Source organism: Macadamia integrifolia, unplaced genomic scaffold (assembly GCF_013358625.1).
Source record: "Macadamia integrifolia cultivar HAES 741 unplaced genomic scaffold, SCU_Mint_v3 scaffold2631, whole genome shotgun sequence".
Classification (NCBI taxonomy): domain Eukaryota; kingdom Viridiplantae; phylum Streptophyta; class Magnoliopsida; order Proteales; family Proteaceae; genus Macadamia; species Macadamia integrifolia.
Window position 1 is genome coordinate 1 of NW_024868845.1, and position 17,342 is coordinate 17,342.

Consider the following 17,342-nt stretch of genomic DNA (forward strand, 5'->3'; position numbering starts at 1 on the left):
AGGTAAAATGTACGTTTCGGTGAGTATCGGTATGTATCGATCGGTACGTATCGGTATATATCAGCACATATCGGTGAGTATTGATATATATATCGGTACGTATTGGTGAGTATCGATACGTATTGGCGCTACAGTCATATAATGGCCAATATGGGTAATTTTTCAAAAAAAACGATTTTTTGAAGGGTTTTTGTTCCAAAGTTGCTGTCAGCCATATTTCTCTCTAACTAAAGTGGAAATCAAGGTTGGGAACAATGATTTTACATTTATGGGACAACTACAGACCTTGAATTCTTAGTACAATACCCTTAATTTAGTGTTTATGCATAATACATGTTATCAATAGCTTTTTTTAATAAATTCTTTATGCAAAAGTGTTTAAAAAAATGTTTCCTATCCATTTATGTGTGTATCTTTAGCGTATCTTAGTGTATCTCCGATACGATACGATACCCTCCGATACGTATCTTAATTTTGGCCTACCGATACGACGACCGATACCGATACTTTAATCCTTGTCTGCATCATTTTAGGGTTGTGTTTCTACAAAGATGTCCTCCAATAGGCTTGGTTCTAGCTCTCAAACACTCTCTCATAGCAAACAAATAAAAGAAAAATAAGAAAAGAAAGAGAATTCGATGGAGGGTTGAGAAGGGGGAAGAAGAACTAGTGAATGGGCATTTCACCCCTCAGGTTTAGGCATCTCATCCAACTGCATCCCACAGCACAACAGCATAAGCCATATTTTTTTTTTCATTAATAAATTCGTGTTCGATGTTGTAGCCCCTTACAAACTTATATAGAAGATTCAAAACTAACTCAAACGCTAAAAAGGGAAGGCCTAACTCAATCCTTAACTAATTGGGAAATCTAAACTGACTAAAAAACTGAAATAACAAAGAAAACATACTCAAAACAGGACTATAACTGAACTAATAAATTAAATTTTGTTTTCATACTTTCTACCCATATTTTAGGCCCATTAAAGTGGCTCATTACAAAGAAAACCCATGGGACCAAAGGCCCAACACATACATCACCCAACCTAAGAATATTTACAATCAAATAAGCTCATTAAGTGACTTATCTGCATCAAATAATGTAGAACTAGGATCACAATAGATCCTAATCCCAGGCAGGATCCGAAATTCTGGATGAATAGTGAAGATGTCCTCCAATAGGCTTGGTTCTAGCTCTCAAACACTCTCTCATAGCAAACAAATAAAAGGAAATTAAGAAACAAAAGAGAATTCGATGGAAGGTTAAGAAGGGGGAAGAAGAACTGGTGAATGGGCATCTCACCCAACTGCATCCCACAGCACAACAGCATAAGCCATTTTTTTTTTTCATTAATAAATCCGTGTTTGATGTTGTAGCCTCTTACAAACTTATATAGAAGACTCAAAACTAACTTAAACACTAAAAAGGAAAGGCCTAACCCAATCCTTAACTAATTGGGAAACCCAAACTGACTAGAAAACTGAAATAACAAAAAAAAAAGACTCAAAATAGGACTCTAACTAAACTAATAAATTAAATCCCATTTTCCTAATTTCTACCCATATTTTAGGCACATTAAAGTGCCTCATTACAAAGAAAGCACATGGGATCAAAGGCCCAACACATACATAATCCAACATAAGGCTTATTTACAATAAAATAAGGCTATTAAGTGACTTATCTGCATCAAGGCTACATAGATCCAATCAAAGACGACAAAAGAAAAGTAAAAGGAAAGGAGCACACCACCAAAAAAGGAAAAAACTCACCTAAATGGGGTCAAGTACATGGAATCTTGCTGATGTGGATCCAGGCTCCAAAACCGGAATCGGATCACCTATGAGCCCATTCAATTAAGCAAAAATACAAATCTAAGGTCTAATGGCAATTTGGTAATAGATCAGGGTTTTAAAGGGGGTGGTTAAGCATGTGAAGAAAGGGGCACAAAAGGGGATTATTATTTATTGTTTGGGGGTGAACTAGGAAGAAGATAAATTAAAGGGACATGTGGGGTTATAGATAAAAGAGATGGGCAGTAGGAGAAATCAACAATAAAGTAATTATGACAAGGAGGGGAAGGCTTTAAGACTTATTAGGAACCGTGAGGAAGGAAGAGTCTTCTTCTTCCTTGCTTCACAAATCCATGGCGGAAAGACCAGGGAGTACTTCGAACAACAAATCTCAATCTCCAAGGCTGGTCTTGAACTGAGATTTCAGGCAATGAATCGCAACAGCAGGATGATTGTAGATCCAGCTTCGACAAGCCTCAACAGTTCCAAATCAGACTTGTCATGAAACCTGCAACTGAATCTGGCGGTAGGAGAGACAAGCAGCACTGTTGCAGAGCTCGAACTTGCAGCCGGAGTAGTGTTAGGGCTTAAAGTTCTAGGGTTCAGGTCACTTTGGAAAGATCTTCCTTCGCTCCATATCTCAGGCCAGAAGGGGTGCTTTCAAGAGAGATTAATCAAGCCTTCAGCGACCCAGTGAAGTGACAGCAACAGGGAAAAGAAAGAACAGAGTATAACAAGGAAAGGGAATAGGAAGAGAGGAGAAGAAGATCAGGGGAGTAAGAGACATGCACTCATGGCCATGGTTTCCAAACTAGAAAACTACACAATCAATTTTCACTTCTTCAAAAATCTGTCAACAATGGACTAAATAACTGTATATAAAGACTCAAAAAAACCTACCTTCCTAATCTGAAATGGAATTAAACTTGCATCTAAATCTAAAAATAGAAATAAAATTTCACTTAAATAAGAATACTACCAACTAAGTTCTAACTCTAAAAAGGAGAGAGGAAAGGAATCAAATCAGAAGATATTTTAAACCCAACACCCAACTGCATCACTTGCCCTCCAAAAAGGTCTATCCTAGGTCATACTTGGGACCAGTCCTAAATTATGCATATCTTTCCTCACTACTCCTCCTATAATCATTTTTTAGGCTTGGCCCTAGCTCTTTAGATCCATCTATCTGAATCAAATCACTCCTCACTGGAGCATCCTCAGGCCTCTATTGAACATGGTCATACCACCCAAGGTTCAAAATCTCGTTTCGTTGGTGTTTCAGTGGGTACAGAAACTGAAGTTTCGTTTAGGCGAAATTTCGGCCGAAATTGGGTTTTTTTTTTTGTTTCAGTTGATTGTTTCGGTGGTCAAACGGTCATAGTTTGACCTAAAACTTGGTGGGTAATTTATTTTAAGGTTAATAAACATGCTTAGAACATAAAAATGCAAAAATATTAGGACATGGCATTGTTTTAGAGTTGCACCTTTGTTTGGCAGCAATTGTCGAACTGTTCTGAAAATTTTACCTTGTTTTGGAGAAAGAACTTTACCTTTCCTAAGCTTTGAATGTGTAGATCTTGTAGGAGTCCAATAGAAGTCAAAATGTGTGATGATGTGGCTAATTAAAGGCTTGTTGGAGACTTGGAGTGTTTTTCTTCAAAACATGCAAATAGAACCTAAACCACCGAGACAGGCGAGACAGTCGAAATTTCGACCGAGATATGGTATTTATAACACATGGAATGTACCGAGACAGGCGAGATACCGAAACGATACAGAAATTTCGGCCAAAATACCTAAATTTCGACCGAAATTTGTACAAATGTTATTTCGGGCCTTATTTCGTTTCGGCCAAAAATAAAACACCGAAATTTTGGCGAGATTTCGAACCATGATACCACCTCTCCACTTTATCTATCCTATATTAATTCTTTGTGAAGCATCATCATCTAATATCACCCTCGTTATTTATGATTGAGCCCAAATACCTAAAATAATCACTTTGCGGAACCTCCCTCTCATCAATTTTCACCACCTCAATATTTGTCCTTGTGTAACTTTAGTTACACACCATATACTTTGCCTTCGTTCTACTTGTCTTAAAACCTTTTGACTCCATAGTTGTTCTTACTATTTGCTATATGAAAAATCATCTGCCCTTTGTTGTTCTTGATAAACAATCTCCTTTCTCTATGAATTTTGCCAAATCTTTTCTGTTTGGTTTACCCCTGGGAGTGTTTGGGTGTACATTTCTTTTCCACAACCTTCACCCTGGTCTTGACAAATTATCCATGTGGTACTACCAAGTCTGTGTTTCTTGGATACGATCATACTCAGAAAGGTTATACAATCCTACCTACTACATGCCAGCACTTTGTCAATTTTGACGTTACCTTTTTTGAAACTACACCATATTTTGTTGAGAGTCGTCAAATAGATGCTAATCTTCCTATTCCTCCTGCACGTATTCCTCTTATTACTCTGCCACTACCAGTGCTCCAACTAAGCAATTGCAGGTTTACAAGAGTCGTCCCAAGTTAACTACAACAACCCCAATTGATCCTTCATTACCACCCTCTACTTCATCAAACCTTTGCCTAAGGATTCTTCCCCTTCTGATTTGTCAGTTGATCTTCAAAATGGTACTCAAACTTATATTAGAAAGTCTAAGATTGTTTATCCTATTTCTAAATTTTATTATTATGTTTCATCTTCCACCGTTACTTCGCAACTTTGCTTGGTCTTTATCTACTGTATCAATGCCTACTAAGAACCAAGAAGCATTGTCACGTCCTAGTTGGAAAAATGCTATAAATGTAGAAATGGATGCCTTATTGGATCGTCAAACATGGTCTTTATTGATTTACCCCCAGGAAAAGAGCTTAAGTTGTGCCGTTAGGTGTACACTATTATAACCTACTAGATGGTTTAGTTAAGCAGCTAAAACCTCACTTGGTTGCCAAATGATACACTAATATATATATCGTCGACTATTTTGAGACTTTCTCTCCAATGGGTTGTCTATGTTCTTATCTCCTGGATTATTAATCTTGATTGGCCTCTATTTCAGTTAGACATCAAAAATGTTTTTCTTTATGGTGATCTTGAAGAGGTGTATATAGAGCAACATCCTAGAAATGTTGCTTAGGGGGAGAATACGTCTAAAGTATGTCGGCTTCACAAGGCTATTTATGGGCTGAAACAATCTTCTCCTACCTGGTTTGATGAGTTTAGTAAAGTTATAGGTGGTTATGAGTTCACGCAGTGCTTCTTTGATCACTCTATATTTGTTCGTCAAGGGGCTAAGGTCGCCAATCTTTTTGTGTATGTTGATGATATTATCATTTCTGGTAATGATTCTTATGGCATTGAAGATGTCAATGTATACCTACACCGGCATATTCAGATGAAGGACTTAGGAACGCTCAGGTATTTCTTGGGGATAGAAGTTGTCCATAGCTAAAAAGGGTGTCAGTTTGTCTCAAAGGAAGTATGTGCTTGATCTTCTTTTTGAACTGGAATGTTGGAATGTAAGTTGATAATCCTATGAATACTAATCTAAAACTTAGGGTGTGATATGATAGATTTTGAGGATAAACATCAGTACAAGAGGCTGGTTGGAAAGCTTATTTATCAGAATGTTACTCGTCCCAATATTTCTTTTGTTGTTTGGGGTTATTTGTCAATTTAGAGAGAATCCTAAATAGACTCACTAGGATGCTACTTGTCTCATTTGAGATATCTTAAAGGTGCTCCTAGGAAAGCTCTTGTTTATCGACTCACGGTCATACTAATATTGTGAGTTCCTCAAATGCTGATTGGGCTGGTGCTACAACCTATCACAAGTCTACAACTGGATATTGCATGTTGGTGGTAATCTTGTGACTCGGAGGAGTAAAAAGTAGACTACGGTGGCTTGGTCGAGTGCAAAGACTGAGTATAAAGCTATAGCACATACCACAGCGGAACTGATGCGGCTGAAATTTCTCATTCAATAATTGGGTTTTTTCAGTCACAAACCCATTGTGATGTATTTGTGATAATCAGACTACTATTTATATTGCTAGTAATCCAGTGTTGCATAAATGAACGAAACATATTAAAGTCAATTGTCACTGTGTGTAGAATGTTGTCATGAATAAATGATTTCCACTCCATTTGTTACTTCCAGAAATCAGCTAAGCGACATGTTGACTAAGTCATTGTTTACCTGCCTTCCTCTGAGACCTCTATGCTCTAGCTTGAGGGTGAGTGTTAAGTGATATGTTAAGTGTTAATGTTATTAGGTGTTAAGTGTGAAGTGTTATGTTAAGTATTACCAGTGTTACTAGAGTTATATGTAAAGTTGTAATTAGATTGTTTAAGTCATGTCCCTATTTGTCCTCTTACATTAATTTGGTTATATAAACAATGTGGGGGGAGTATCGGCAAGATAGTTTTTCTAGTGAAGTCACTCTTTCTTCTATTTCTCTCTATTTGTTTGCTAATTGCTTAGTTTTGGTTCTTTCACAACAACCAATGAGATCAATTGATAATAATAAAAAATAAGGGGAAAGGAACTCTGGCCATCCCTCTGGCTCCTACGCCGGTGCGTGGGAGCATCGACCACTTGGGTGTAGGGCGGTCTTTTGCATGGTAACCACAAGGATGGGTAAAGTTTTTTCTCTCTCAAAAAAAAAAAAAAAAAAAAAGAAAAGGGGAAAGAAAGAAGAAGAAGACGACGAGAAATTTACTTTTTCCACCTAAGCCCAAAATCTTTGCTGTTCACCACATAGTTTACAAACCCCAGTTGACTTTGTCATCACTCGGTGAAGGTCCACTCTGCAAACAATCCCTTTTCTTTTTATATCCTCAATTACTCAAGACACATCTGCTATTAATAGTTAATCAAAGACTTGATCAGCTTTCACAAACTCGAGTTAGGGAAATAAGGTTTTCTAGCACCCTTGAAATCTTTTGGCAAATGATTATGTAAACACACCTACTTAAAATCTACTAGTTAAACAATAACTGTCCACATATGACTACAAATAAGACGACAAGCATATCAGATTATTTCTTTTGAAAAATAGTGTCAACAATTGAAGAAAAATTTACAAGAGATAACTGACCTGTAAGAGGAGGTTCAAAACTAGTGGCCCTACAAACTGCGAAAGATCATTGCCAATCTACAAGTTGAACATAAAAAGGGTGAATTCACTGAGAGATAAATCAAACGAATAAGAAGACAACTGACCATGCAGCATTTGAAATTTATCCTCGCATCACAAGGGAATTAAAATAATAATCAGTTGTACACCATTATCTATCAGATATGTAGAGGTAGAAACTCAAGAAACCACTATTTATTTTATATTCTCTTTGCTGGAACCCATATTGTGACTAGCATTTACTGCTACAGAATAAATCAATTTAAAAATAGCATAACATGCTTGATAAGGCATAAGTTCAAGTAGCATAGATGTTTCTTCATATGAACACCCACGAATTCGATCAATTACTCTTTGTGCTTTGTGAACAAATATATATACTTCTGATCCGTATTATTTTTTATCATCTTTATCATAAGTTCACCTCACTGAATGAACGACCAATACTTATATTCACTTTATTAAATTAAAAACCGAGATCTATTTGCCCTCCCTCTCTATCTAACCAAGGGATGGAAGGGTGGAGGACTTTGAAGCCCCCTCCACTCAAGAATTGGAACCTCACAATCACTAGCCAACATGCTTTTCTCTCATACCTTTTTTTGTTCATGGTTCTTTATTCTTGTATCCTAGGCGTATAAAAAACATCAATCCATCCCGAACTTGATGGTTAAACTCTACTGTGGTCATTCACAACTGACCATGCATGCAGCATTTAAAATTTATCTTGTCAATCACAATTCTTCACATCTCAAGGGCACGAAAACAATATCAGCTTTACAAAATTAAGTTTCAGATATGTGGAGGTAGAAACTCAAGAAACCTTTATCTTTTTTATAGGAATGAAAAAATTGGTTCAGTTCATTTCACTCAAATTGAGGATTCCAGCTCCAATCCCCTACTTTTGATAAACAAAGATATGAGTCTGGAAAAGGTTTCATAAATTGTACCTTTTTTTAATTCCTTGAACAATATATTGAAATAAAATCAAACCATAACAGTACAACATAACTCCATAAAGGAAGCAAGCCAACTAGTATACAACAACAACGACAACAATGAAACAATTAATTCCACCACTACAGGCCCTAATCCTTACAAAGGAATAGTAAGCCCAAAACATAACCCTGGAAGGATGAACCCTTGATTGGCCAAATCAACAACCACCACATTCACCACCCATGGTTTCCATTGAAAAGAACATTCTAGCATGGAAGCCATGAACCAATGAGATGAGCCAATCTTGAATGTTCTGATTTGACATGCACAGATCAACTTTTCATTCTTTACGTTTCAAATGCACGCATTAGATCTACTTTTTTTTTTTTATTATTTTAGTTTGTTCAGTTTTAAGTGACTTCTAATAGGGATGTGGAAGTCTACATGCTCCCAACTTTTCATGCAAGTAGCAAATTAAGTGGTTTCAATTTCTATATGCAGTATGAGATGAGTTGACATATCAATTATCATTAATTCACAGGATAATGGTTTGTTAAAGTTTTTTAACATATTTGAGAATAGAAGAAATATTTGCTACTACAAAATTGAGGGGAAATGCAAAACTGCACTAGAGTGCCTGAGTAAGCTATATGGTTTTCTTCTCAAATCCCATCTCTTTCTCTCAGGTGTTCCTGATGACCTCAAATCCCCGCTTGCTTGATCTTACTGGCTTCTCCCTTGGTTCCCTTCCTATAAAGTACTTGGGTCTTCCCCTTATTTAGGCCAGATTGATTGTCCACCACTGTGCTCCTATGCTTGACCTCATTCACAAGCGGTTATAGCTCTGGAAGGTCAAGCTCCTTTCCTTTGCTGGCCAGTTGGAGCTCATCAAATCAGTTCTTTAGTGTCTATGATTGCCTCATTCTTCCATCAAGAAAGTGGAATCCCTCATAAGCTTCTTCCTTTGGAAAGGTGGGGAGTCTTCCAGATTCCTCCATCCATTAGCTAGTCTACTGTTTGCCTTCCTAAGAAAGGAGGATGATTAGGTTTGCATCGGATTCAAGATGTCAATACCGCAGGAATCCTTAGGATTATATGGAAGATTGTTTCCCAACATAATAGCATCTTAGTTTCCTGGATCCACTCCTACCCCCTTAAGAAAGATTCTTTATGGACGTCTCCCATCCCCATGATGCCTTCTAGGTTTGGTGTAAGATCCTGAAAATCTGTCTGACTGCCCTTAGGGCTATCCTCACCCATATTGATGAGGGTTCCTCAACCTCTCTTTGGCTGGATAACTGGCACCCCGCTGGTGTCCTCTTCTTATTTGTTGGAACCAGAACTGTCTACTCCGCCGGCCTTCCAAAAGATGCTTTTGTAGCATCCATCATCACTAATGGTTCTTGGGCCCCCCTATCCACTCCCACCCTCCTCTCTTAGACATCTGGTCTTCCTTCCCTCCCATTTCCCCTGGTCACCAAGGCAGAGGGGATAGAATCATCTGATCTTCAAACCCCTCGAGCTCCTTCAATTCCTCCATTGCCTAGGATTTGGTTGGTCTCACCATACCCCCGCTCTTGGCGCAAGATTGTTTGGTTCAAAGGTGATATCCTTCATCACAACTTTACAGCCTGGCGAGCCCTCTTCAACTACTTTCCTACCCAATCCTTTCTTATTTCCATGCACATTCATGTTACTCCAACTCGTTGCCTCTACAGGAATGGATGGAAGATGCCAACCACCTCTTCTTCAGTTGTCCCTTCTCCTCTTCCATCTGAAAGAAAGTCCTCTCCAAAGGCTGGCTCGTCTCTGTCACATCCTCCCCCTTTAGAGAGAATGGATATGAGTTAACACAACCTTTGCTGGAAGCTCTATCTGTGACACTGCTGGAAAGCTTGCCTTCTGTGCTATTATCGATCAATCACATTTAGATGGAATACAATCTCCAAAGATGGACCTCCAACTCCAGATCTTTGGACATGATTTGGAAAGCCATCTTCTTTGATGTTATTTCAAAGCTCTCTTTGCTCCTCCATCGCCATGTAAGGAACTCCCCAAAGAATAGGCTCATTGTTGTTGCTCGGGGTTTGCCCTCCATTTTGCATCCTTCTTCTGCCCCCTCCCAAGGTTTGCTTTGTGCTGTTTTAGTTTGTTTTTCCTTTTCTTTCCTCCTAAGGGCTGTGTATATTCTCTCCTTTTGTAGTGAAATTTTTATTCATCCAAAAAACTATATGGTAATCATTCAGTTAGATAAAATTTGATAATTTTATCATAAAATATTTAGTTTCACCAAATCGATTAAAATAATAATCATATAAAAGGGGTGTGTACCAATACACGAGGCTCCTACCACAGCTGGTTCTGGGGAGGGTCATAATGTACGTAACCTTACCCTACTTGGCAGGGAGGCTGTTTCCTAGCTTGAACCCACGAGGTCACGACCACTAGGTCGCAATGGAGCAACCTTACCGTTGTACCAAGGTCCACCCTCATAAAAAATAATAGCCCTATAAAATGGAAAATCTAAAAAATAATAAAAATAATAATAATTTTAAGGTATATTTTGAATTATTTTTTGACTTTGATGATATTTGAACCAATCTAAACTATTATGCAAAAAATAAGAAAAAAAATGCACTATGAAAAACAAAGTTTCAACCAAAGACATGATAAAAAAAAGCATCCCACTGCACAAGGCCCCCGCTACTACAGAGTCTAGGGGTTCAACCAAAGATATGATAATGTCTTGAAATATGATGCTAATATGCACTAGAACTCTAACAAAATAAAAATGTAGAAAAATATTAACATGGCATACTGGCATTAGAGAAGACGAAAATCCCCATACTGGATACTAAAGCTAGTGCAACAAGTATTAGACAATAAAGATAGCCCAACAAGGCGGCAGCAGCAGCATATCGATACCCATGCACATGTAGGAGATGGTCTCATAAGCTAAGAAACCAATAAATGATCCCTTCTGTGAATAGTTATCAAGGTGAGAAGGCATCCAAGGCGATGGAGGATGGTAAAAAATCAAGGTGACCAATGCGCCAATCCAGGCTAAGCTGCATTATCTCCTAGGCATCGCCTTGATAAATGTGCTTCTGTCCTACTTATCCACTTCTGTTCTGGATTATCTCTACTTGGTTTCTTCAAGAAAACAATTTGATCTAGAGTGAAGAATTTTTGGGTTTAACATGACCAATACATGCAACATTTTACAAAATAATACCTTTCAATCAGTCAATATATTGGCCAAGGAAATCCATGAGCTGAACTCATCAGACGGCAAATCAAACTGTCATATGTACAGAAATTTTATTGGCCATCTTTATCATCTGCCTAATGGAGAATAGAAAAATTCTTTTAAGAAATGTTTTCGACCAAAATTTCATGAAATATTTTGGTTGAAATCAGGTGTGATACCAGGAATTGCAATCCAAATTTCCCAGTTTTGGCAAAAGTTCGACCACATTTTGGGTTTAGGTATCATTTTGGTCAAACCTTTTGTATAAATGCATGATTTCGATCATAGTTGTCATAGTGCCTAGGTGAACTAAGGCAGTCGAGGGGGAGGGGGGAGTTCAAGGCGACACCAACAACAGTCCAGGCTAGCCGCCTGGACGCCTAGGCAATGCCTTGAGAACTATCGTTTCAATCGAAATTTAACAGTTTTGAAGACCAAGTTAAGGTTTCGGAATCATTTCACAGGTTTTGATAATTTCCCTAGAAAACTAATTTTTTGCCAAATCACTCTCATATCTTTGTAATGAAATATGCATAACATTTGATAATTATGAAATGGTTTCTAATTTTATTTTCATTCATTCCTAATGCATACTTTAGTTGTTTTAATTGAATTATGTGTGCTCTAATGCTAAATTTTGTGTGTATAGAAGTGTACAACGTACACTACATACCTAGGGTCCAAAGCCAAACTACCATTTGGGTGTCTTTTTCACAATTTAAGGATTCCACTAAATAGGGTTTCCTAGAAGTTCGGGGCCTAATTTGGCCATTTGGGCCTCGAAACCAGCAGTCAAAACCTGCAGCCAAAACTTACCAGGTTTCGGTCGTAATTTTGTGGTTTCGTAAAATATTTCGTTTTAAACTTCAAACCTTGCTCTTAAGAAAGTATAAGACACCTGAAAATAACACCAGAAGATTGCAACAGGAGAAGTGCACTCGTAGGTCCTATTTTTCCAACTCAATGGGATATAACAAATCAGAGTAAAATGTAAAGGTAAGCATCAGATGGATAAGTCCAATACCTTGAAGAGTCCTCCCAACCAGAACCTACAGGAAACATTAACAGAAAGTGAATTTGTGGACAAGATGCAAGCATATGGAAGTTCATCACATGCACATGAATGAAAAAACAGACCTGCCAGATGTAAACAAAATCACTACCAGTACTCACCTTCCCCCAAGGCTACGATGTAATGCTCTCAACAGCCACAGTTTGGGCCTTTGTGATTCTTCAAGCCAGAATCTTTGAAAGCTACACAACAGAAACTTAAAAAAGCTTTATAAATGTGACAAAACATTGGTGTAATTGGACTCGATCAGAAACTGATTTTAAAGTAAGCAAAAGAATGCATACTTGCTATACAATGTCTCAGTCCTATCCCATGTATCAAGTTTCCACACATCCTTCTCAGTGATTGGTCTTTTATAGCCTTGCTGCATTAGGGGAGTCATCCAGCCAAAATATATCCCTGCCAGAGGCCAGTGCAACAAATGACAATCAGTTGAGGTAAAGCAATAAAATCATACTAATTTTATGAGATAGTAATCAAATAGATGCAAGGATGATTGAAAACTCATGGTAAACATAGACATGGTGCAGCAACAATGGGTCACACCAAGTTCATCACTGCAACAATGTCCACCTAACTGTCTAAGTGTATCACAATTACAATCCTATCTGTTATTATTTGGATCAACATTACAGGTATGTAAAAATAACTATGAAGGCAGTACAAGATTGAATAGTAATGATCAACCAATCAGAGACAAAATGTTCGAGTACAGAAATTGCTTGTTAAGATAAATCAAATAATAGGATAATACACCCTGCAAGTGCATGACAGTAGCTGCTTAGGACTGGTTGACCATCCTCTGTCTTGGTAAGATAAATGAAATTGTACGTTAAAACACTCTGGAAGTGCATGACATCACCTGTTTATGACTGGTTGACCATCCTCTGTCCGGCTCACATGAGTTTAGATTTTCACTTTGTAGACAATAATTAATATCCTAACAAAGTGAACAACCAACTAAATCTTCAAGACTAAAAACATTTCGAATGCAGAAATTAAGCAACATGTACTTACTGGAAATGATATTGACATGCTTCTCAGGACAAATCTGCTCCTCTCCAGGAAGCTCTTCGTACTCGGTGTCATCAACAGTCTCTGTTTGGATAGGGGTATAACCCGGGTAGGGCTCCAAACCAGGAACATAAAACAGCAAAAGGATCCCAAAAATAACCTGCATAATAAGAATCAACACAAAATAATTGGATAATTCCTGTGTTCCATTATGAAACTAAAGATAAAACTCAATGCTGAAAACATCAAAGAAACAGGTGCATTGTGGTTGATTTGTCTCCTACATAGCTGGCACAGCTCTGCCTTAGCCAACTCTTCTTAAAAGTTCTATACCAACGTGACCACCTTTATGTGAGAATGAGCACTTTACATCTAAAATATAAGCACCAAAGACCAAGTAACAAGTAAAAGCACGAAAAGGTAATCAGATTAAGACAGAATTATAAGAAGCAGGCAGAGAATCCAAAAGATTCAAATGATCAAAAGAACATAAAGAAACGAACCTGGCATAAAACCTCACTGCAGTACAAGTATAACACAGATCTGCATCAAAAGAAAAGATCTCATCATAATTAGATCCATATGTCTTCATATTGATAATCACTAACAGTAATATAAGGTTATTTCTCCAAATGTCCTAGGTGTAAATGCTCAACAAGCCAAAGAAGCTAAACCCATGTTTTCACCTTGAATGATATGTTTGCATGAGGCTACACAATGTATTTGGGTCATAACACTCTTGCTGGTTTCTCTCACGAGATATGTTTTCCAGTTATTATATTGTTGAAACTCCAACGTAATTTGGCAGAGATTAGTTTTGGCTGTTGGTGTTAAAATTTCTCATTTTAAGGTTTGACGTAAGCTATGAGTCCAGAGACACTCTAATCACATGAAGTCTAATAAAACCTTTTTTTCTTCTTCTTCTTCTTTTTTTTCTTTTTCTTTTTAGGGGGGGGGGGTTGGGCGGGTAGAGGATAGATATAAAATCTATTGTAGTGGCTCCTTTTATCATATTTGATGGATTAAATTAGTTTATGATTTGGTTTTTAGCCTTGATGTTAATTGCCTTCTATCTAGAAGGTCTAAGATGCTTTCAAGAACCTATAAGCATACTGAATCCACTGTACCTAACAAAAGTTAACCTTCTTCTTATTCTTCTTTCATAATCTCATTCTCTACTTTGTCAGCATATTATATTATGGATTTTTTGAACTTCAACCTACACTAACAATTATTAATTGTTTATGGCAAATGAAATGGCTATCCATAAAACTAATTAGCCAATTCCATATAATTTAATACACACTGCCTTCATTCACATCTTAAAATCTGAACCTCAATCTTACCTTTCAATCCAATAGATGACACGATCCTTACAACTTCTGCATTCAAAATCTAACTTCATTCTCATTGGTCAATAACTGTATTGAGATGGACCAACAAACTTGCATTATCAATTCTACACCTTTTCAATTCCATAAGCACTATGTACTGTGGTGCAGTAACCCTTTTGGTATCCATGGAAGAATCTATGGAAAATGTCCCTTTTCCGTCATGCTGACGGCTCCCAGAGGAACAAGATAAGAGGTGGCAAAACCTCCTGCCCTTTATGAATGATAAACATACAAAATTGTGCTTCTTCTCAACAAAAAAAATTATTAAACTACTCCATGACATTTTCAAGGTACTTGGCCATTCTTCCACAGCCTTCAGTTTGCTTTCCACTCATTTACCATGGCCACAGCCACACTGCCAAGGCACACTAGCCTATTGGTTATAATATCTCACTCTTTAGATTCAGATATAGTTTCAAACTTGTCAAGACAATAAGCACTTTTTGTGCTTAAAATGCACTTCTTAGTGAAGGCATGAATCAAGATACCATTAAAATAAAACACATACATTTCCAGTGAAGTTCCAATAAACAAGGTATTCGCTGATCTAGACAGCCAGATGGCATTATTGAACAATCCAATCAAATTCTAGGGACAGACCTCTCCTTACAGTGAACATTCATTCTACTTGCACTCTTTCAACTTCTATAGCAAACCGTCGACTAACAGGGATTCATATATATTTAATGGATGAGATGGTAGAATATCAATATCTTCTCCAAGACTACCATCCAAATAAAGGCTATCCAAGTGCCCCCAGGCCCCAGGTAAGCTGAGGCTTAGTTTTCTCACTTTCTCCTCCTTTAGGAAGTAAATTCATTCAATTGTAACAAAGTACCATCCCAAGTCCAGGATAGCATGAACTCATGAAGGGTCATTAGTCAGCACAAACAAGGAAATCACAATTAACTCTCATTCACTGAGATGAGCTCAACCTTTCCCTTGGCAAACCCTTAGAATAAGCAGGATGGGAGTAAAACATTTGACCGTGATCCACCATTTTAGATCTCTTTGAAAAATGCTCAATTGCTTATAAAAGTCATCATACCAATACTTTACAACACAAGAATTTTATATCCGTTATAATCTATTACTAAAGATAAATTCATATTGACTCGTATAAAAGTTCCCAAGAAAAAAAAAAAGGGTTGGAAGTATTCATATGTAGGTTAAACAACTATAAGTCTAAAATTTGCAAGCTACAATTTTACAACTACTTTGCTCCCACGGTACAATGAAAAAGAAAAGAAAGAAAGATACTAGGGAACTAGGAAAAAATAACAGAGGAAAATGAACATTAACATATCATAGAATGGATTACATACAACAATTAGAACAAAACAATGGATATAAAGTAGAGATAGTCATCTTCAGTAAGTTAGGGGAAGAATCTAACAGGTGAGAGGATAATTCACCTTGAAAAGTATTCCTTGACTGACAGGAAAAGTTTGAGCATAACAACCTCCCCCACCAAAACATAAATGACTCCAAATCGAATGTACCAGCGAAACTCACAAATGTAGACTTTAGTTTCTACGCCAATCACAACCAACATAGAGCACCAAGTAAGAGCCTCAACGAGCAGAGAAGAAAATGATCATGCAGGTAAACATCAAATTGGTTACCTAGCCATAAAAACAATTTAAGATTTGTAGGCCAAATTTGCCTCCTGTATGTTGAACATGATACAGTAAGACATCGTTTGATAACGTTTCTGCTGTTTCTAGAGATTTGTAGGCCAAATTTGTCTCCCGTATGTTGAACATGATACATTAAGGCACCGTTTGATAACGTTTCTGCTGTTTCTGTGTCTAGAAACAGCAGAAATAGCTTTTCACGTTTCTGAAAACAAAAACGGATTTTTTTGTGTATGATAAACCTGTTTCTCGAAACTTTTTTTGCAGACATAATGCCACTAAAAAACCCAATAATATCATTGGATGCCCAAAAGGGAGAGAGGGTTCAGTTACCTCTGTTTAGGTTTAAATATTTGAGAGATTTATCGGGCACAACAGCCTTTATTTCTCTCTCAAATTCGTTTCTAGAAACGACAAAACAAGTTTGACTTGTTTCGTCAAAGTCGTTTCTAGAATTGTAAATAGGCATAAATTATGATTTATGTTTCTAGAAACGGGTGAAACGGAACAATTTTGTCAAACACTTTTTAGGTTGTTTCTCCATTTCTGAAAACAAGAAAACGTAGAAACGGCAAAAACGGAACGTTGTCAAATAGTGCCTAAGCTTACTTATCAACTACAATATAGCACGTATTCTATTATTGATGCCACTATGCACCCCCATCACATAAGAAAACCAAAGCAGTCCAGTGGTTTAAATTTTCTATACAGATTACAGGATTTTTTTCTTTTCTGGATGTATGTAGGTGGAGGGAGTTCTTAATCCAATGCTACTTGTTTACTCATGAAACATCTTCCCAACCACAAAGTGATGCAGTTGCACGATGGAATTAGAAAAAAAATAAAATAAAATAAAATCCTTTTGATTTGATTATCTTTGGATTTAGAAACAGTTTCTTTTGTATTAGTTAGTTTCTAATTTTAGATTAGTTTCTATTAATTATTTGATTTTTTCTTTATATTATATTAGTGAGAAGAACTCAGTTTTGAGATTTGAAGTTTTGAAGAATAGAGATTTGATATGAAAACCATGACTGTCGGTTTCCCCTTCTTCCCTCTCTGAATCTCTCTTCTTTTCCTTTTTAACTTCTTCTTC

At 37.1% G+C, this 17,342-nt stretch overlaps 1 protein-coding gene across 1 annotated transcript; it reads right to left on the minus strand.

Annotated features, from left to right (window-relative positions):
• Window positions 1-6,901: 6,901 nt before the first annotated feature.
• LOC122066916 (ABC transporter C family member 12-like) lies at window positions 6,902-16,192 on the minus strand (the record flags this gene model as incomplete). Its single annotated transcript, XM_042630745.1, has 7 exons — window positions 16,025-16,192; window positions 13,719-13,758; window positions 13,219-13,375; window positions 12,486-12,600; window positions 12,303-12,383; window positions 12,154-12,178; window positions 6,902-6,958 (listed from the first exon to the last, which is right to left on the minus strand). Coding segments are annotated over exons 1-7 (615 nt in total), but the record flags the coding sequence as incomplete, so codon positions are not given.
• Between the last annotated feature and the right edge of the window lie 1,150 nt (window positions 16,193-17,342).